This window comes from Solenopsis invicta, chromosome 4, assembly GCF_016802725.1.
Source record: "Solenopsis invicta isolate M01_SB chromosome 4, UNIL_Sinv_3.0, whole genome shotgun sequence".
Classification (NCBI taxonomy): Eukaryota; Metazoa; Arthropoda; class Insecta; order Hymenoptera; family Formicidae; genus Solenopsis; species Solenopsis invicta.
Window position 1 is genome coordinate 6,837,322 of NC_052667.1, and position 18,442 is coordinate 6,855,763.

Here is an 18,442-nt window from a genome sequence, read left to right on the forward strand (position 1 = left end):
TAAATATAAGAACGATAAATGAATAAAAAACTTAAATGCTGTTTAAAAGCATTTTTGAATAACAAAGAATACAATCGAATCTCTCGTCCGCTCTGTTCGTCGTTGTAATTCATAGCTCGTCATCGCGCTCCTGACTTATTACATCGGTCGCCGACTGGCACCAGCAAAACGTGTGAAAGTAGTGTAAAGCAAAAACTGAAAGACAGTGCCACGAACTACACAGCGCACACAGCAAGCGATCTGATTGGATATAAACCTTCTTTCCAACTGTTGGACGGTCCCTCACCTGGCGCCTGATCGGATATCTGATTGGTGAGTTTGGCTCGCATCAACTTCAAAAAATTCAGGATATTTCGCTTGATCCACTTAATGAAACGCGCTATTCGATCGATCGCCTCCGCGATCTTGTTCGTGTCGTTGTCCGCAGTCGGGGCTGACAGATTTGATGAGCCGAAATTGCTGAGCAACAGAGCTAAGAAGAGATTCAGGACCTATTTCGTAAAAACGTAACACGATTAATCGTTGACGAATAATTTAACTCGCGCGAAATTTCTGGTATTTTATTGCATCATACAACGAGGACCGTTACATCAACTTAAGGAGCTTTTCTTTTTTACACGCAAAAACAAGATTATTTAAAAAAAATTTTTTTTGTTAAAAACTGTGTAACGAATTGTTTTCAAATTTTATACGTTTATACTATGCATCTTCAACAATGTGTAAAATAAAAATTGTTAAAAAATGTTGATTTGTTTAAAAGAGATAAAATAATGGGAAAAGCGCTTTAAAAAAAAATTCGATACATGATACCACGATTCAGAATAATTTGAAAGAAAAAATGTAAATTGCATTTTATTTATTAAAGGTGTGGGTAAAGAATGAACCTTGGATTTTATGAAAAATTGCAAATTAATTGACAAAATAGCGTCCATTTAAAATTAACACTGCGTATTTTTATTTAAAAAAAATCATCTTTTGTCACAGTAAAAAATACATGTTTTTAAAAATTCAGAATTTTCAAGATTCATTTTTTAGATAGACATATACTCTTTGAATCTCATAGATTGACAAGTCACTCGAAAATTGTTTATTAATATTTACTCTTATTGAGTAAAGTTTTACTCTACGAGATTTAGAGAGCATCAAAAATAAATGCCAAAGTAGAAATCAATTAATTTAATAGTTTTTGAAATATCGTATACGCAAATTTTGAAAATACAATTTCGGGAAAAACGCGTTCAAAGTCTCGGGTACGATAATTTTATACATAATTGTTCTTTACACATTGTTGAGAAGATACATAAACGTAAAATTTGAAATTGTCGCAGTTTTTATAAAAAAAAGATCGTAAAAATAATTTTGCTTTTGCGTGTAAAAAAAGGGGGGAAGAAGGTCCTTTTAAAACCTGCCATTGGAAAGGGGTTCCATCTTCGTACTTACGACCAAGTTACCGATGACGACGGTAGCTAAGAAGAATGGTATACAAGAGACATCCCCGACCAGCATGCAATCCCACATAGACTCGATCCACTCTCCGCACAACACTCGGAAAACGATCATAAACGAGTGCATGAAGTCGGTAAAGTTCCATCTGGGTAGATCACCGTCCGGGAAGTAGTCGACGTGGTCGACGTAATTCTTGCCGAAGAGCTGCATACCCATCACGGCGAAGATGAAGATGATGATGCACAACACGAACGTTAGATTACCCAACGCGCCCACCGTTCTGCCCATGATGGAGATCAGCAAATTCAACGTAGGCCACGATTTTGCCAGTTTGAACACTCTCAGCTGAAAGAAATGGTATTTTCGATGATTCGATCGCTCTTAAAATATTTATTTGCTCGTCAATTAATAGAACAATAATGCAATAAAGAAGTGGCCAAACTCACCAATCTGAAAGATCGTAATACCGACAGACCTTGCACGCCCTCGAGACCCAACTCCAAAAGCGAAAGAGCGACGATGATAAAATCGAAAATATTCCAGCCCTCTTGAAAATAATATTTTGGGCTCATCGCCATCAGCTTCATAGTCGCTTCGATACCGAACGTCGCCGTGAAGAACTAGAGTTTAAATCGGAATACAATCGTAAATTGTTAAATAGCGTGATATATCAAACGCGAATACATTATTTTTCTTTTATAATAATATTGCATTTGCGGTTACTCACGTAATTGCCGGATTTGAGTACTCTTTCCATGTCTTTGTCCATGTCGTGATGATCCAGTGCCATGAAGAGCGTATTGACGACGATGCAGAGTGTAATGAAGAGTTCTACGAACGGATCAAAGACCAACAGTGACACGTACTTTTGAAACTCGAGCCAAAGCCAGCAGCAATCCCAGACGCAAAAGATGTCGATACCACGATATAATGCTGCTACTAACTTGTCCTTGAATGTAGGTTCTTCATCGTCGTCTGTCGGAAAGTAATAGGTCGAAACTGTAACGCGCGTTAGTAATTTTGTCTGGCACCACTCTTTTTGGGGAAAGAGGTTTTTTTCTTTGGTCAGGCTCATTCTTCGAGATCACAGATTATATTTACAGGCAAGCAGTAAGGCAGGCAGGCAAGCAGAAGGCGTGGCGTGAGATTAACATAAAAATAAGTGATAGGTAATGAATAATGAATCGCGTAAATCTGGATAAACGTACTTAATACTATAGTTGCAAATATCTGAAAGTAAAATAAAAATAAATGGTTATTCTTTCTTTTCGCAAACGGTCAGTTTGCAATTAATATCGCTACGCTGGTCTATGAATTTAAAAAAAAAAGTCCTTTTATAAACATTTTATAAATATTTTGTTTATAAAAATTGATATTCTATAAAATTACACCCGTATTTTCGATACAATAGACAATGTATTTCGTACGATATCCAAATTCGCGCAAGCTGCTAATACAAAACTGAAAAGTGGTAAAATTTAAATCGTGCAATAGCAACGCGAATAATGTGCAATGCTACATAATATAATCACATCAAAGCATGCGCGCGGACTCAACATTACAATTATTACGTTTTATACACATACAAAGAAATGAGGTAGTTTTATTTTAATACTTTCGCCACATAAAAGTTTATGAAACTATTTCGATCTTTTTTTATAAAAATTAGTAATCAAAAGTTATTACACAAGTTCAATTACATTTAACTTGCAGAATACAAATTTTGTTTATGATTTCGAAAAGTGTGTTCCCTGCGGCGAAAATATTAAATATTGTAATACATATAAGCAATTAATGACAACCAAACGCCAAACATAATCACGCGAAAATCTCAACTCAAACGTTTACAACAGATACAATTAACAAACAATATCACGCACGGCTGTATGTTTCTCAAACAAAGCGGTGGTTTTAGACGATTTTCTTTGTTTCCTCCGTTTCATTACGCGGATGCTTACGTTAACGAAACTCGCGATATAGTAAAAGTGTGATTTACGGCATTACGTGCAAAAATTCGATAGGTGATCAAATATCGTTCGCGGAGCGCCGATGAAAACACTCGTTTCTATTTTCGAAATATGCTGATCTTGCTGTATTGTGCACCCGAGACAAACACGTTAGTGCCCTTTTAACGCGGTGGTGTGATGCAGGTGCAAAAATATCGAAGATTTAACCAAAATCGCAGTTTCATATCGGAAATAAAAAAATAAGATTTCTCAATCGTCGATGAAAATAAAAGAATGTCTAGTTATTTGCAAATAAATTCCGTTATAATTTCTTTTAATTTATGAAGAGAAAGAGACAACTGAATTGAGAAGAAAGAGGAACTAAACTAAGTGATATATTATAAAATTAATATTTTTGCTTATTTTTATAAATACGAGAGATGAAAAGTAACTCCTTCTGAGCATTAATTATGACTGAGTGGAAATATTTTAATAAAATTTGAATAATGAAACATAAAGAAATAATTTTTGGAATGTGATTTAATTACCAGTACTCATTTCTTAAGAGTCGCCAGATAACTGAATACAATAATTAAAACTCATTCTAAGAATTATTTAATGTTTAATTTATTAAAATGTAGGATAACTCCGGTATAGTACGTTGCATCGATGGGAAACTTGATTTATCAAGTATTTATTATGTTTAAGAAAAATAAATTATACTAATGTAAAAACATTATACAGACTAGTACTACAAAAAAAAAAATTAGAAATGCGAAGTACGAGAAATATTTATTTTTTTATATTTGAAAAAAAAACTTTTAAAAACCTCTGCATTTTTGCCGTATATTAAAAGGGGTTGGATTTATGGCTACTCATGAGTAGGACAATCAAATTGAACAACGAATACACGAGCTAAGCACGTATATTTTCGTGTACTCCATCTTTTACTATCTCTCTACACATATGTGTCATAAAATAATCAATAAATAACCAATAACCTTTTACATTTCCTATAGGGAGAGAGTAATCACTTTAAGAGAGTAATCACAAATTGATTCAACTCACAATAATTTCATTAATGTTAAGAGTAAAAAATTAAAATTACAACGCAACTGCTAACATGCCGGAGTTACTCTATTTAATCGGTCACGAGTGAGGCAAAATTTTTCTTTCAACCTCCGTATATATTTTTGATTAATAAAATATTAATTTAAGCATTAAATTAATATAACATAAAATGAAGAGAAATATTTTGAATGTGCTGTACTTTCTGGAGATTTATATTACGTATTGCTTCGCATTATTTGTGCTTTATCGACGATTGAGATAATCTGAAAAAAAATATCGAAGCATGAAGCGACCAGGATCGTGCAGTTGCGGCGAAGGTGGTAATCTGTGTCATGTCGTAGGAAACGAGCAAACTCTGTTTCCCCAAAAAATGCTTTTCACAAACCGCCCTCAAGGGCCCGCGGGCCGCAATCGTGTCTTTTTTTTTCTTGTCGCATCAAGCTGCTCAGAGGGACAATATCCTGCGTTTACAACATTATTCGCCATTTAAACGCTTGTTTTCCGTTTAGCGATCGCTGAGACGTGTGTCGATCCATCGTATGTAGCGAACCGCATCGATTTACACGCCATGCTCAATCGTAAACAAAAGTATATGGAACACGAGCGTGATCTTAGCTGCGTCGGCTGAGATGAAAATTAAACATGAGACGACTGTTCGTTCTACTATGTATGTACAAGGCGCGCGCGAGCGCGCGCGCGCACACGCGCCGCTCAGAAATGTCCAGCAAAACAGTATGCCAACGCAAGGGAGTAGTATGACGAGAGATTTTAAAACCACAGTACATCGAACGGCGGGATGCTCACACGATAAACAAGATATACATTGGTGATAGGAGTAAAACGGAAAAAGAAAATAACTGAAGAATGAAACTTGAGGAAACTTGACGAAAGGGACGCGACATTACCTCCTTGTTCCGGCGTCTTGCTCTGGCGACCGGCGGCCTGCTCGATTATGTCGTTCAGCACCATTACATCTGCGCAAGAATGATAGGGTCGAGAGTTAAGTTTGATTGCCGAGAGAGCCTCGGAGCTATTCGCTAACTAGTTTGTAATCTCACCCTTCATGTCGACCACGGTGTGCTGCTGAGACGGCTCGATAAACGGATTGTCTTGTTGCTTGGTCTTGCCCATGGTATCTTCTATATCGGAAGTTTCCTGAAAATTTTAAACAGTTACGAAGATCGTTATATCACGCTACCGTGAGTTCGAATTTGATACAAGACACATCAGATTCGAACTTTGAACTATACTGACTGCGGCGATTTTACGTGAAATATCATTAAGTCCGTAATGAAGTTTGAAACCGATAAGAACATACTTTGCAATTATACAATTGATACACGAGTGTGTTTTCTTTTTTTTTATTGCGAAAATTGAACATTCCGTCATTTAGTAGACTCCGAAATATTTTATCTTCAGCTAGATCCGTCTATTCTCTATCGAGATCTCTCTCCCTATAATTCTTTGTGCGATTATCATATCTGTGGTGTGAAGTGGTGATCGTGGCGTAAGAGTTGCGCGTCTGCTTTCTGTGCCAAAGATACAGAGTCAAATCCACCCAGAACAAAATACCAAATTTTTAAATTGATCAGCACCTCTCGGTAGGCAATGGCGAACCCACCGAGAGTACCCTTTACCAAGACAGTCACCATACGGAGCATGCATGAAATGAGAGATGACAGTTTTCAGTCCGATGAAGGACCGATTTGAGAGAGAGAGAGAGAGAGAGAGAGAGAGAGAGAGATCATATCCGCGAGTTTCTCCAGCTCACAAAGATCACTTACGAAATGATAAGTTTTCTGATTGGTGTCCGTGACGTGGCCGTTGGCCGGTGTCGTCTGTTTGTTGTCTGTTTTTCTATTCCTGAGGATCTGTTCTTGCTTGGTGATCTGCTTGCCGATGCTGTCGATGCCGATGCCGCGGATGCCGGGGAAGGCCAGGTCACCGTGAGACGTGTAGGAGAGCCGCGAGGCGTGCGAGGTGTAGGACGAGTGGCGCGAGCCGAGATTCGCGTAGTACACCGGTACTACGATCGTGCCGTTCTCCTCGGACATCGGGGTGACCGCGTTCGAGTCGTCGGCGTAGGGCAGGTGCTCCTGGGCGTCCAGGTACGTTGACAGGACGAGGGGCTTCCGGTCGCCGCCCGGCGGTACGAAGCATCGGCCGCGGCCGTTGCGTATCGTGAACTGGTGGCTGCCACGGCTGCTGCGGCGTAGATTGAACGGTGAGCCGGGTAGGCTCAGGCTCGCCTGAAATTACAACAAAGCGGACCACCGCTTTTCTCTCTCTCTCTCCGTTCTCGGCCCTCTTTTCTGGCAGCCGAGCCGAGTCGAGGGCCAGCCGGAAAGGCGTCTGTGTCCCTCTCGGCGACGAAGTGATATTCCCTCAGGACGATCGTGACATTTCCCGCGAAATCGATCGCGACCTATCGCAACGCTCGACGGATCGTTTGAAGAGTTACGAGCTGTGATGCGTGAAGATTAGCGTTGTTTTTTTTTTCTTTTTTTAGCTGGTGTCGTTTGAAATTTTTGGCCATCGGCCGAGGTGAGCGCACAAAAGATGCTTTTGTTCAAAGGATTCAAAAGACTTATTTATTTAAATCAGTACGATGGGTAAGCCATCACGGCAGGTAACTCTTCGAACAAGCCGCTCTCTTCAACAATCCCGCTTCCCTACTTTAGCTAATTAGTTGCGAAACACGTTGATTGACAGAGCGATAATATAGATTGCCTACATGGTTGTTTTTCCAAGCGAACCGTAATTAATTCCTCCATTTGATACGCGCGACGTCGATCGTTCCTCGCAACTAATTAAAAGAGAAAAAGATTGATCGTTCAACGAGACTGGTCTCGATGAAACGTCTCACGGTGATCACGATTATTACGCGAAAGACGCGAGACGATCGATCACCAGTGGTGATCCGCGCTTGTCTCGACTCGGGAACGAAAATCCATGGAGGATGAACGGACGCGTCGTGATAAGACGGGCGATTCTTGAGACATCGTCTGCGAGAACTGCGAGTCGTAACGCGCGGGGCATTGACGAATGGCGTCTCGAAAGTGAACGCTGTGAGATCGTGATCGGGTCCTATGGTGCTATTTAGTGTACGTACGGTCGGTGCTGACAGACACACGTCGTGACACACGTACCTTCCGCAGGCTTTCCTGGTAGGCATAAGTAAACTGGCCATTAGCGGCGCGAGGGACCTTAAGAAAAAAACAAGAAAAGATATCTCCTACCAAACGGCTCGTAACGTGATCTAATGTGTACACCAACGAGGCACTCGAAATAGGTAATATGGAGTATCACAATACACTTGCAGAAGCACACATAACACAATTGTGAATGGAGAGGCGGAGTAAGAGAGAAGAAAGAAAAGTACGGTTATACAAGAGAATATTTTTTTGTTATTGTGTGTAGGGAGAGAAATTACGAATCTAGTAAAGAGATCTAGTAAATGTGTGTAGAGACACGAACCTCGGCGGTCACATCCGCGATTAATTTGCATTGATTACAGTGATACATAATTACACAGTAAAAAACATTTTGTGTTAAAATTGCGCCCTGTTAAAATTTTTCAACATCCAAGTGTTAATTTAAATTAATGTAATTTGTTATTTGAATTTGAGCTGAACTGATATTCAACATTTCTTACGGTTAAAATAACACGATTTATGGATAAATGAACACGGAAGGATCAATTTTTATCTAAAAGCTCAGCTCGACACAGATCAGAAAATAATTTTATGTTGAACCGTCAAAATAATTATGTCGGACGCTTGGAAGTATGATAAAATTGTTGCAAAAAGTTTTGACATCCTAGCAAGCAGCTTAAACATCCAATATAATTTTTTAATTTAACATAATTATTTTTAGGTCTGTATTTTAGTAAAATTGTTTTTTCCGTGTAACACGAAAACAATGTAATTTTGAAACGTAAATTTTTTAAGATAAATGAATGAAATATACATCTATATACATCTTATTATATATTATATTATATATACACTGAGAGTAAAAATTACTAAATTTTAATAAACATTTGTTTGAATACCTACAATGAAAATATTTATTAAATGTAAATAAATGTTGGTTTAGTATGCGAATCATTAATGAAATTTAATAATTATTTTTATATTGAATAAATATTTATGTACCGTAATAAATATTTCATTGCAAATATTCAAATAAATTTTTGTCTCATTGTCAGTGTAATGATATATTTATATAATACTTATGCAGTTATATATAATATTGTATTAAATTTATATTACTTTATTAAATTATATAATATATAAATAATATATTTATTGTTATTATATAAATATAGGATAAATAAAATAACAATAAATGTTAATTTCACTTTTAAAGAGATATATATCTTTTTTTTCAAATTGTGTCAAAGTATTATATCTTTTGTATTAATCTTTCACATAATATTTGTGTTACTTTCTAACGTATTTATCTTACATTAACACAAAAGTATAGCTGAACATGTAAATTGTTTAGGACATGTAAAATATGCTAAATTTAACACAAAATTTTTTGCTGTGTAGCATACTTGAGGAAAATGTTGTTTCCAATTTTTCACGTTACCTCTTAAGAAACTTGCTTGTGCGTTAGATAAAGAGAAATACAAGTAGAAAAATTAATCCATTAAAATTTTTTAAGTGTCAAGCAGTGTTCTCGAGCATCGATATTACGCAATTAGCCGATGTATTTCGTATCTCCGCTAACTATTTAATCGTATACTAAGCATATACTTCTCTGCATGCATGGCTCGGTAAAATAGGATTAGAATGTATATTCAGTATGCGCCGTGTCGGTTATACGGCCGAAATTCACTGTTCCGCGCGTTACTACGCGCAATCGCAGGATCGAGGCAACGATATTCGACACGTTGAAACTGCATTTACGATATAACTATATAGGGCGAATGATTAACGAGAGGGTGACAGGTTCTATGCGTAAAGCCACCTATCCAAAAGGGTCATGACATAATACGAGCAGTCGAGTTACGCAGCGAGTCCCAAAAAAGATTTATACGTGTAAAGCAGAGTTTCGACAGAGACTTGAAATTGACAGGTTCCACCGTCATAATATTCGATCAATATGATAATAGCAAAAAATTCAATCGTCAGAACGTGGAGATTAATTACGCGGGTGTGTGTGTGTAAGAACTTGAATCTTTTTGTACGCGTGCAGACAACGATCCAGGCCAAAAATTTATTGAAAAACCGTGACTCTCAAATCGGCAGACTTTTTTGGGACATCCTAAATTATACGCCAAGCATGCTATAGAGCGGCGGATGGGAAGGCTCGACTCGTCGCGACTTTTTCCTTTTTCTGTGTATTAAAGAGATGCCGAAAAGAAGAAAAGGTACGCCAGGTATTTGAATTCCGATTGCGCCTACATTTGCGTTTTCCTAGTTTAACGCAAATCAATTGGAAAAGATACATCCTGTCGGATGTATCTTGGCTTATCTACTCGATACCTGCGTACCAGCGGTAATAAGTCATTGTCAAGTTCGCCTAACCGCCCAGATTGCATTCGCCGTGATTCACTGACTTTGCCCTAATAACCTGAGAAGTTTCCCCGTTAGCGCGGCCAATAAATACAATACATCATTCGTGTCCTATATTCCGGAGAGCAGTGTGTGATCTCGGACTGGCAGGAGGCGACCGATATTCCGAATTGCAGCGATTTCAATTCGCAGACTACCGACGAGTCGAGTCAGATCGAATAGCCTCGCACAAGTTGCTCTCGTAGGAGCGAGGTCTGAGGGCGTGGGTGGGGGTGTGGGGGAGGAAAGGAGGATCGTGAGGTTGATAATAGGGCCAACACGGTATATTACGTCAAAACGACGCGTATGAGAAGGTCGATACGTATATATGTATATCGTACATCGTCCAGCCGGATACTTACGGCGCTGACTTTCCGCACTTTATTGGCAGCGCTGTGGTTGTTGTTGATCTGCTTGATGTGCCTCTGGTCGCCCACGGACTCGATCGAACGTATGCTCATCTTCTCCTTATTGTTGTCGTCGTTGCCCTTCTCCTGGCCGACGAACAGCTCGTAGCTGTGACACGAGAAATCCGACGGGGACTTGACGATCTGATCCGCAGCTTCCACGGCGGCGACCGCCGCTGCGGCCGCAGCTTCCCGCGCTGCAGCCTGCGCCTCGAGCTTGTTCTGCTTCGCTATCGCCGCTTCCTCGGCTTCCTGTTAACATTCGTCAATCGTGTCGGTTCTTCCGATTTAACTCTTTCGCCTAGGAATAATTAGCATCTGATTCACGTCTTACTAAAAGTCTTTAGGGTCGCTGATTATAAAACTATAATCAAAATTTTAAATAGGTCCAATGTGGCGGAACAAAATATACAATTTTCTTGGATTCGAATGAAACATTCCAGGGGTTTTTACAGATATTTCTCATCAGCTTTCAGCGATTACTTCTCTATGAATTTTTGAAGATTTGGCCACCCGGCACGAAAGGGTTAACCTATTCGCTCAGTCTTAGGCCAGTATTCATAGTCGATTCCTATTTCAAGATTATCTTATGTAATGTTTTAAGATGCTGATACGGCTTTCTGATTGGTTAATAGCGTCTTAAGATGATACTTAAGATGATCTTAAATATAAGAACGGACTATGAATACCGACCTTAGGTCCAATTTCGCGAATATATAGAAATAAATAATGAGCTTATTTTCTCAAGAAAGACTCTTCAGTCGATGAAGAGCTTCAGTTAGCGTTCTTCTCCTTCCAATAATCGACTCCAGTACCACTTACCCTCATAGCTTCTTCCTCGGCGGCCTCCTCCTCTTCGGCCTTCTTCTGCAACTCGTCGTACGACATCGCGACAATAGCGAGGATCAAGTTCACGAGATAGAAGGACCCGAGGAAGATGATAACGATGAAGAAGAGCATGTGCCACGGTCCGGCCGATCTTAGCACCAGTTGATACAGATTCTCCCAATAATCCTGAGTCATGAGACGAAAGGCGGAGAGCAATGCCCAACCGAAAGTGTCGAAGCTCGTGTAACCGTAATTCGGATTAGAGCCGAATCCTTGTAAACACGTGTACCCGGGAAGGCACTGCCTGTATATTCGGAGAATATCAATTTTTTCTGTGCTCCTCGCATCGATGTTCGCAAACATATATTATTTCTTGGCTGAATTCTTTTCCACTAACGTTGTCTCTTAATAGACGTTAATCTTAAATTCGCTTAAAGTTAATAGCATTATCATGAAAGCGAATTATCAACTTACCCCGCCCCCGACGAATTCCCGCATAAGGGTATATTTTTAGCCTCGTCCATGTACCAATTAGCTGTACGAGAGAAATAACGATTTAATAAATCGGACGATTTAATGATCGGAAATTAATTTTGAAAAAGATTTATATATTATATCTCCGTGAAGAAAGAACCAATTAGTAGATAGTTATCTCTCTTTATTTTATCTCGCATGGAGTCCTCTACAAATACAGCTTGTGTTTAAAGGTGCACTACTGAAATAATTGAGCCAATTATACTTTGAGGATCTCGGAAACGCTTTGTGAGAGGCAAAGAACGTCACAAAGAATCTGCAGGCCTATTCTGTAACTTTTAACGACAGCTTCGTTATCGTCATAATGCCGTTGCGTTTTTTTGTTTTGCCGTATATTATATCTGCGCAACGACGTTATAACGATAACGAAACTCGTTAAGAGTTATGGAATGAGCTCGCTGGCCTCTCAGGTGACATTCAGATCCATCTTTCCTTTTGCGCTACTTCAGGCTGGTGTGCTTTTGTTAAATTAATTTCGCGCAGAGCCGCGAGACTTACTTTCGTTTTTGTTGAATCGCGCCCAACTCTCGTGGGTGAGATTGCCCCAGGAGCCGTCGTCAGGAAAGTTCTTTATACACTTTTGCGTGAGGACCCCCATGTAAATCTGAAGGCCCATCAGCGCAAAGACGGAGAGGGAGAACATCGTCAGGATTATCACATCGCGCAGGTTCTTCACGGATTCTATCACAGCGCCGACAATGGTTTTCAGACCTAGACAACGAGAACAGTGTGTCAGTGGGTTTTGTTAGCGCCTGTAAAACGGGCGGCAACAGTCGCGGCAACCTGGAGAAGAGAGTAACCGATCGGCTTGTCGTGCGGAGAGAAGTGGCGGTTCGATTGAGGCAGACGTGTGGACAGAGTGCGAAATGAGTATCTCTTCCGGAAGATCCGATTAAAGAAATAAAATAAAATAAAATAAAAAGAAAATATGACTTCAAACGATGGACAGGAATATCGCGCGGTTTCATGGATAGCGACATGAAAATTTGTTTAATATCATATTCGTACGAGAGACTTGTTCCATGTGCAACTACGGCTTGCGAGATGAAAAACGGAACACGTAAAGGGATTATCAGAAGCATATTTTTCATGACAAATCATCTGCTACGCGCGATATACGATCAAATTTTCTCTGTCCCCATCCACGTTCGAAGCGGTTTCGTGCATCGAGTTCGATAGAAGTAGTGTCGCAGTCGGAGAAGGGGGGGGGGAATCAGCGGGAAAAGCGAAAATAGGGAGAAACGGGGTGGGAGCAAACCGAGAGTAAAGGGAGAATCGGATTCGTCGGGAGAAATATATCGGACGGTCGTATACTGTAAGAAATACCGGGATGACAAACGGAGGCGTTGATGCGAAGGGCGATACAAGCTGCATGGTGAAACGGAACTGTTGTCAGATGTGCGACGAGATATACAACAGCGAACGCGGCAAGTGTTGTCTAAAACCACTATGTGTTTTGCGTCTACGGCCACTTCTATACTATACTCTAAGCATACCTGGTACAATAGCGACAGTCTTCAAGGCTCGGAGGACTCGAAATGTCCTGAGAGCGGCAAGGTTGCCTAGATCTATGCCCATCGTCACATAACTGCAATACACCCGAACATCACACACATTACAGTGATACAAACAAAAAAAGTGAAACAAGTTTAGAGAAGATCGGGGCGGGGGTTAAACGTAGTTACGCAAACGGTTACTCGCTACTTTTCCTATTTCCTACCAAAAAATCTGCACGAACTGCAACGTGTACCGTAAGGTAGCTATTACTGCATGCACGATTCAATGTAACATGCCGCGTGTAACTTGCCACGGGATTCGAGGTTACTTCTCCAACGTATTTTTTCCAAACTACATTTACCGCTGTCAATCATTTTTCCCTTTTGAAAATAACGATTAAATTACTTTCAGCACGCGCCGTCATATGCATGTTTAATATGTATATCATTCTTTGTTTTTGAAAAAAAAAAACAATTTTTGAAAATTCTAGTTCTTTCACTTAAAAAATTGTAGTAAATTTTAGAGCTTGCTACAGTTTCTGACCTTTCAAAGTCAGATAAAATCTGTGATTCTTGTTTTCCGATATTGTTAACAAAATGAAACAAAGTAAGCAACTGTTTTGAAAAAAAAGTGTCGCTGTCCAAAATGCTACGAAAGATTGTTGAATCACGTGGCACGCGATTTCGGCTGTGTTACGAATCGCAGTCGAATACTCGTATATACTTTATCGAGTGAAACGTATACACGTATCGATCATCTATAAACAATTACTGAAGTAAGAATGTATGTATATAGATATGTACTAAACTACAACAATTAGTCAACTGACTTATCGACTCGACGTAAGAGTACTAATGTCTAATCAACGTATTACGAATGGCAATTAAAAACTCGTTGTTTAAGATCACTAAAAGAGACAAGAAATAATACTATCCCTATCTAGATGAACTAATTCAAGTACCTAGAATATATATATAAGTACACTTCAAGAGTGTGTATGCGTGTATGCACGTTCGTGTCTGCGTGAACTGTGAGGCATAATGAATAAAGATCATGTGTATATACACATACACAGATGATCTTATATATATACTCTCTAAACTCTTTGGAGTGGAATCCCACTCTAAAAGTGTGAAAATCCTGCCAGTCTTGATAAAGAGCGGCAGGATTTTCACACTTTTAGAGTGGAATTTTACTCTTTTAGATGAAATTCCACTGCAAAAATTTTAGAGAGTATATATATATGTATAATCGATGCTACGGAAGTCTTACGTTAGCGTACTCAACGGAACTAGCGGAGAAGTCTACTGTCATAACCTGGAAAGATCTAACTTGATACTAATTAACGTTTCGTGAATTAACTCTTCAGTATACGAACTTCCGCGGTTTAAAATTGCCAAGATTTTAATTACCGTGTTCCATTGTGCCGTTACACGATTTAGTAATCCGTATCTGTTCTCTCTGTTGAAAGCCAATTTGATTCGTTTATTTCGACACTGTTAAAATAATCTGCAAATAGTTTGTTTGTTTTTTTTTTTTTTTTTTTTTTGTAAAAGTCACTGAAAATCCCGGAAATCATTTTCCAGTTTTTGCAGGAGAGAAACGATAAAGGTGATACGATAAATTCTAGTCTTTATAGTAACGTTTCTTATCGCGAAGTCGACGTAGTTAGCACGATGTGCAATTTACAAAAAGATGAGAGCGATACTCGGGCACTTCTCTATTATTGGTATCCACAGAATCTTTTTCTCGACAAAATGGCGACGTTCCTTTTGCTCGCCATACTCATACCGTGTACTCCGTTTTTTTTATTTTTTTATTTTTTTCTTTCACTTTTTCTTCTTGCCTCTTTCTCTCTTTAAGAAGAATAAGTCTTAACTACTCACGCTAAAGTTATAACTACGAAGTCAAGCCAATTCCATGCATCTCTAAGATAGGTAAAAGGCTGCAGAATGAAACCCCTCGCCATCACCTTAACGGCGGACTCAAATGTGTAGATGCCCGTAAATATCACTCTGAAAACAACAAACACACCACTCAGCTTTTTAAATGCGTCTCATGTGATTGTCTCTACCGTCTAGCACGCTTGAAATCACGCGTGAACGTGATTATACTCTAGCGCAAAAAAAAAAAAAAACACCGCGATCATAACGTTACAACGTTGCGATCGTAAATCTCGTGTAATTATTTTCTATTCCTAATTGTTGTAAATATATATTCGCTATCGTATATTTGCATTGTGCAAAACTCACAGCACAGTAGGACTAATCTATCGATAAATTCAGGAACATGCGAATGGAGAAATTACACATTAATTAACACGATCACTCTTTCGCAATCTAAACTCGACAATAATTTCCGACGTATATCTTATTCCGACCTTAAAAACTATTGGCATCTATTTCTCTTGTATAGATCAACTACCAATGTACTCGTATATGTCGGGCACGGTGCACGCGAACGAATTATATTCACAACGCGAGAAACAATAAATAAATAAATAAATAAAAATAGCTTACCACACTCAGCGCAGTTTTTCAAGTGAAACACAAGAAATCCGATAAAAAAGAAAATAATGAAAATGAAGTTTTCGGTTTTTCATTACGTGATGCTGGCGTTTATCTCGCCGCTTATCTTAAAAAATTTACGGATTGTTCTCTCAAATGTTGAGACACTCTACGAAATGATATCCAGTAAATTTGCAGTACACTGTATGTTGAATCGTTCGCGCGATTGTTGCCCGTCGCCTAGTGCTACCTCTAGAGAGACTAGTACAAAACTTACCAACGGAATACAATTTATCACAGTCTCTACTCATATATTAGAGCTATAACATGTAGAACATTTCTTGAAGTAGCTATACAACACAGGTGATCACGCCGTAAGCCTTCGATGAGATATATATTTTTTTTTCTAACCGGACAAATATCGAAACTGTACTGTAAGGCGGTGAAAAAAGGCGAGCTCGATTTTTCGAAACTCAAAAATAAATAATCGACGACGATAAACGCATCTCCAGCTTCAGGTACGTGTCGGCAGACTAAACTATGTTTAATTCACTTAATGGCGAGCTTAAATGTGTATTATCCCAGTCAAAATTCTTGTACTTCTTAGAAAATAGGGACATTTTTGCCCGTTTATCTCTCTTTCGTATCACTTGCGTTTATAAAGAAATGCGACAATATTTATTTAAATTATTTCATTTCCTCAAATACCTCGAAAACTGAATCGATATTTGAAAAAGAAAAACGAAAAAGAAATAGATAAATTGAGTCTAATTAAACGATAATTAAGCATCATCGTTGAGATGAATAATATTAAAGGATAAACATAAATAATTGCATGATAATCGCTAGACTTTTCGTTGCAAATATTAAATAGTTAACAGCGTCAACGATATTGATTTTCTTCTATGTTCAAATATCTTCGCAAAGTTAAATTAAAGTTCTTTTTATATCAGTCACAAAAAAGAAACGAAATACAGTTTATATTTTGTAAGAAACAGTCGCAGAAAATCTTCAAAAACTATTTTACAGTTTAAAGATTCAAGAGAGTTGTTAACCAGCTGATTCTAAATGCTTTTTTTTTAGAACGATAAATTCTTTTTCGCAAAATTACTTCGTCACGTTTGCCGTCCAATTTAAAGTGGACATTTTAGTCTTATTGAGAAGTATATCGATTCACTTTAGTCTACGAAACCTTTAATTAGCGTCTCTTCAATAAATTCATTTCTAACGAGAGCTAAAAGAGTTTGGCTCTCCGCTCGTTATAAGTATTTGCTCATTCAGCTCATCGACGATAGAGTAACAATTCGCAAATGATGAAGGTGAAAGATACTCACTCGGTGGACTCGATGGTGGGCGTGGTGGGCATGATCATGAGTATACAGTTAACCAATATTGTAGTGATGATGAAGAGAGAAAAGAACTGGTGAACCAATATGTAGATGGCCACGCGCCGTATAGGGTTGAACGGGTCGAGCATCCACATCGCGTCCGTCGCTGAGAATCTGTATATATCCTTTCCCTTGCTAATGACGACGAAGGTCTACGGACAGATACATATTGCAAAATTCATTCAATCGAATATTACGAGCGAAGGTGTAGAAATATGTATTATACATGGATGGACGCTCGTTTAACCTTTATTTTACCGAAGGTATAGTCGGACACCCATTTCATTTGTGAAATAATTTTTTTTTACGTTCCAGTTACCCTAATGCCCTGAATTTTTACAAGTGAACCAAATTTTTTTTATCTAGTTTAATGTTTTGCAAAAACACTTTTTTATTTTACATAAATGATACATAATTTTTTATATTATAATATTTTATGTAATTAAAATACTATAGATGAGAAATAAATGAATGAAACATTTAGAAATGCAAAAAAGTATAAATTTTAACTTTTTCCATTGAATTGTTGTACAAAAAGCATATAGATACCCGAATATCCTTTCGGTACAAAAATAGGTATATAAAAAAAATAAATAAATAAAACCCGAACAATGAATAGTTGTCCCAAAAATATATTTTTGGCAAAAAAATTAAACTAGAAAAAACTCTAGTTCATTTGTGAAGTTTTAGGACGCTAGGGTCACTAGGACGTAAAAAAAGTTCCACAAATGAAATGGATATTCCTTCAGTAAAGTAAGGGTTAAAAAAATCGCTTTGTTCTCACGAATTCAATCGTATGCTTTAAAAGTATAGGTATAGAGACGTTAATAAAAATACGGCTTTCAATGGGAGATAATTATCTCGACTTAGATAGAAACAATATTTTCCGAATATAATAATATAGAAATAATATAAATTTAATAAAATCATATTAAAAAAATCGACTGCGAAAAAAATATTTTTTCAAGTGTATTCATGATTTCCAAATTTTACGCGGTTGTATATACTGAGAGAAATAACTACCAAACGTTTAATTAATTAATAATCAAATGAACTTTGCTAGTACCCAAACCATAATTACATTTAATGAACCGTTTAGTTATCAATTGTATAAAAACAATTGTTTGGTTAAGGCTACAGATTGTTTGATCAAAACAGCTACGTATTTTGTAATTATAACTATAAAATTCATTTAATCACTATAATTAAATAAACTTTGATCTATCCCACCAAATATTTCTCTCAGTGTAGTTG

At 37.9% G+C, this 18,442-nt stretch overlaps 1 protein-coding gene across 26 annotated transcripts in view; it reads right to left on the reverse strand.

The window, feature by feature from the left end:
* LOC105196252 (sodium channel protein para) overlaps nucleotides 1–18,442 on the reverse strand; it is a 52,896-nt gene that overhangs the window by 22,862 nt on the left and 11,592 nt on the right. For 5 of the 26 annotated variants that reach the window (XM_039448606.1, XM_039448604.1, XM_026136914.2 and 2 more), the window contains 15 exons: nucleotides 17,135–17,340; nucleotides 15,180–15,308; nucleotides 13,293–13,384; nucleotides 12,295–12,507; nucleotides 11,737–11,797; nucleotides 11,257–11,566; nucleotides 10,390–10,686; nucleotides 7,613–7,669; nucleotides 6,248–6,712; nucleotides 5,522–5,618; nucleotides 5,369–5,437; nucleotides 2,174–2,445; nucleotides 1,893–2,066; nucleotides 1,441–1,791; nucleotides 257–491 (listed from right to left, as the gene is read on the reverse strand). In XM_039448606.1, the coding sequence (XP_039304540.1) occupies nucleotides 257–491; nucleotides 1,441–1,791; nucleotides 1,893–2,066; nucleotides 2,174–2,445; nucleotides 5,369–5,437; nucleotides 5,522–5,618; nucleotides 6,248–6,712; nucleotides 7,613–7,669; nucleotides 10,390–10,686; nucleotides 11,257–11,566; nucleotides 11,737–11,797; nucleotides 12,295–12,507; nucleotides 13,293–13,384; nucleotides 15,180–15,308; nucleotides 17,135–17,340 (3,028 nt within the window). The remainder of the gene's footprint in view (nucleotides 1–256; nucleotides 492–1,440; nucleotides 1,792–1,892; nucleotides 2,067–2,173; nucleotides 2,446–5,368; nucleotides 5,438–5,521; nucleotides 5,619–6,247; nucleotides 6,713–7,612; nucleotides 7,670–10,389; nucleotides 10,687–11,256; nucleotides 11,567–11,736; nucleotides 11,798–12,294; nucleotides 12,508–13,292; nucleotides 13,385–15,179; nucleotides 15,309–17,134; nucleotides 17,341–18,442) is intronic. The other 21 variants (XM_039448622.1, XM_039448618.1, XM_039448615.1 and 18 more) reach the window with 8 other exon arrangements.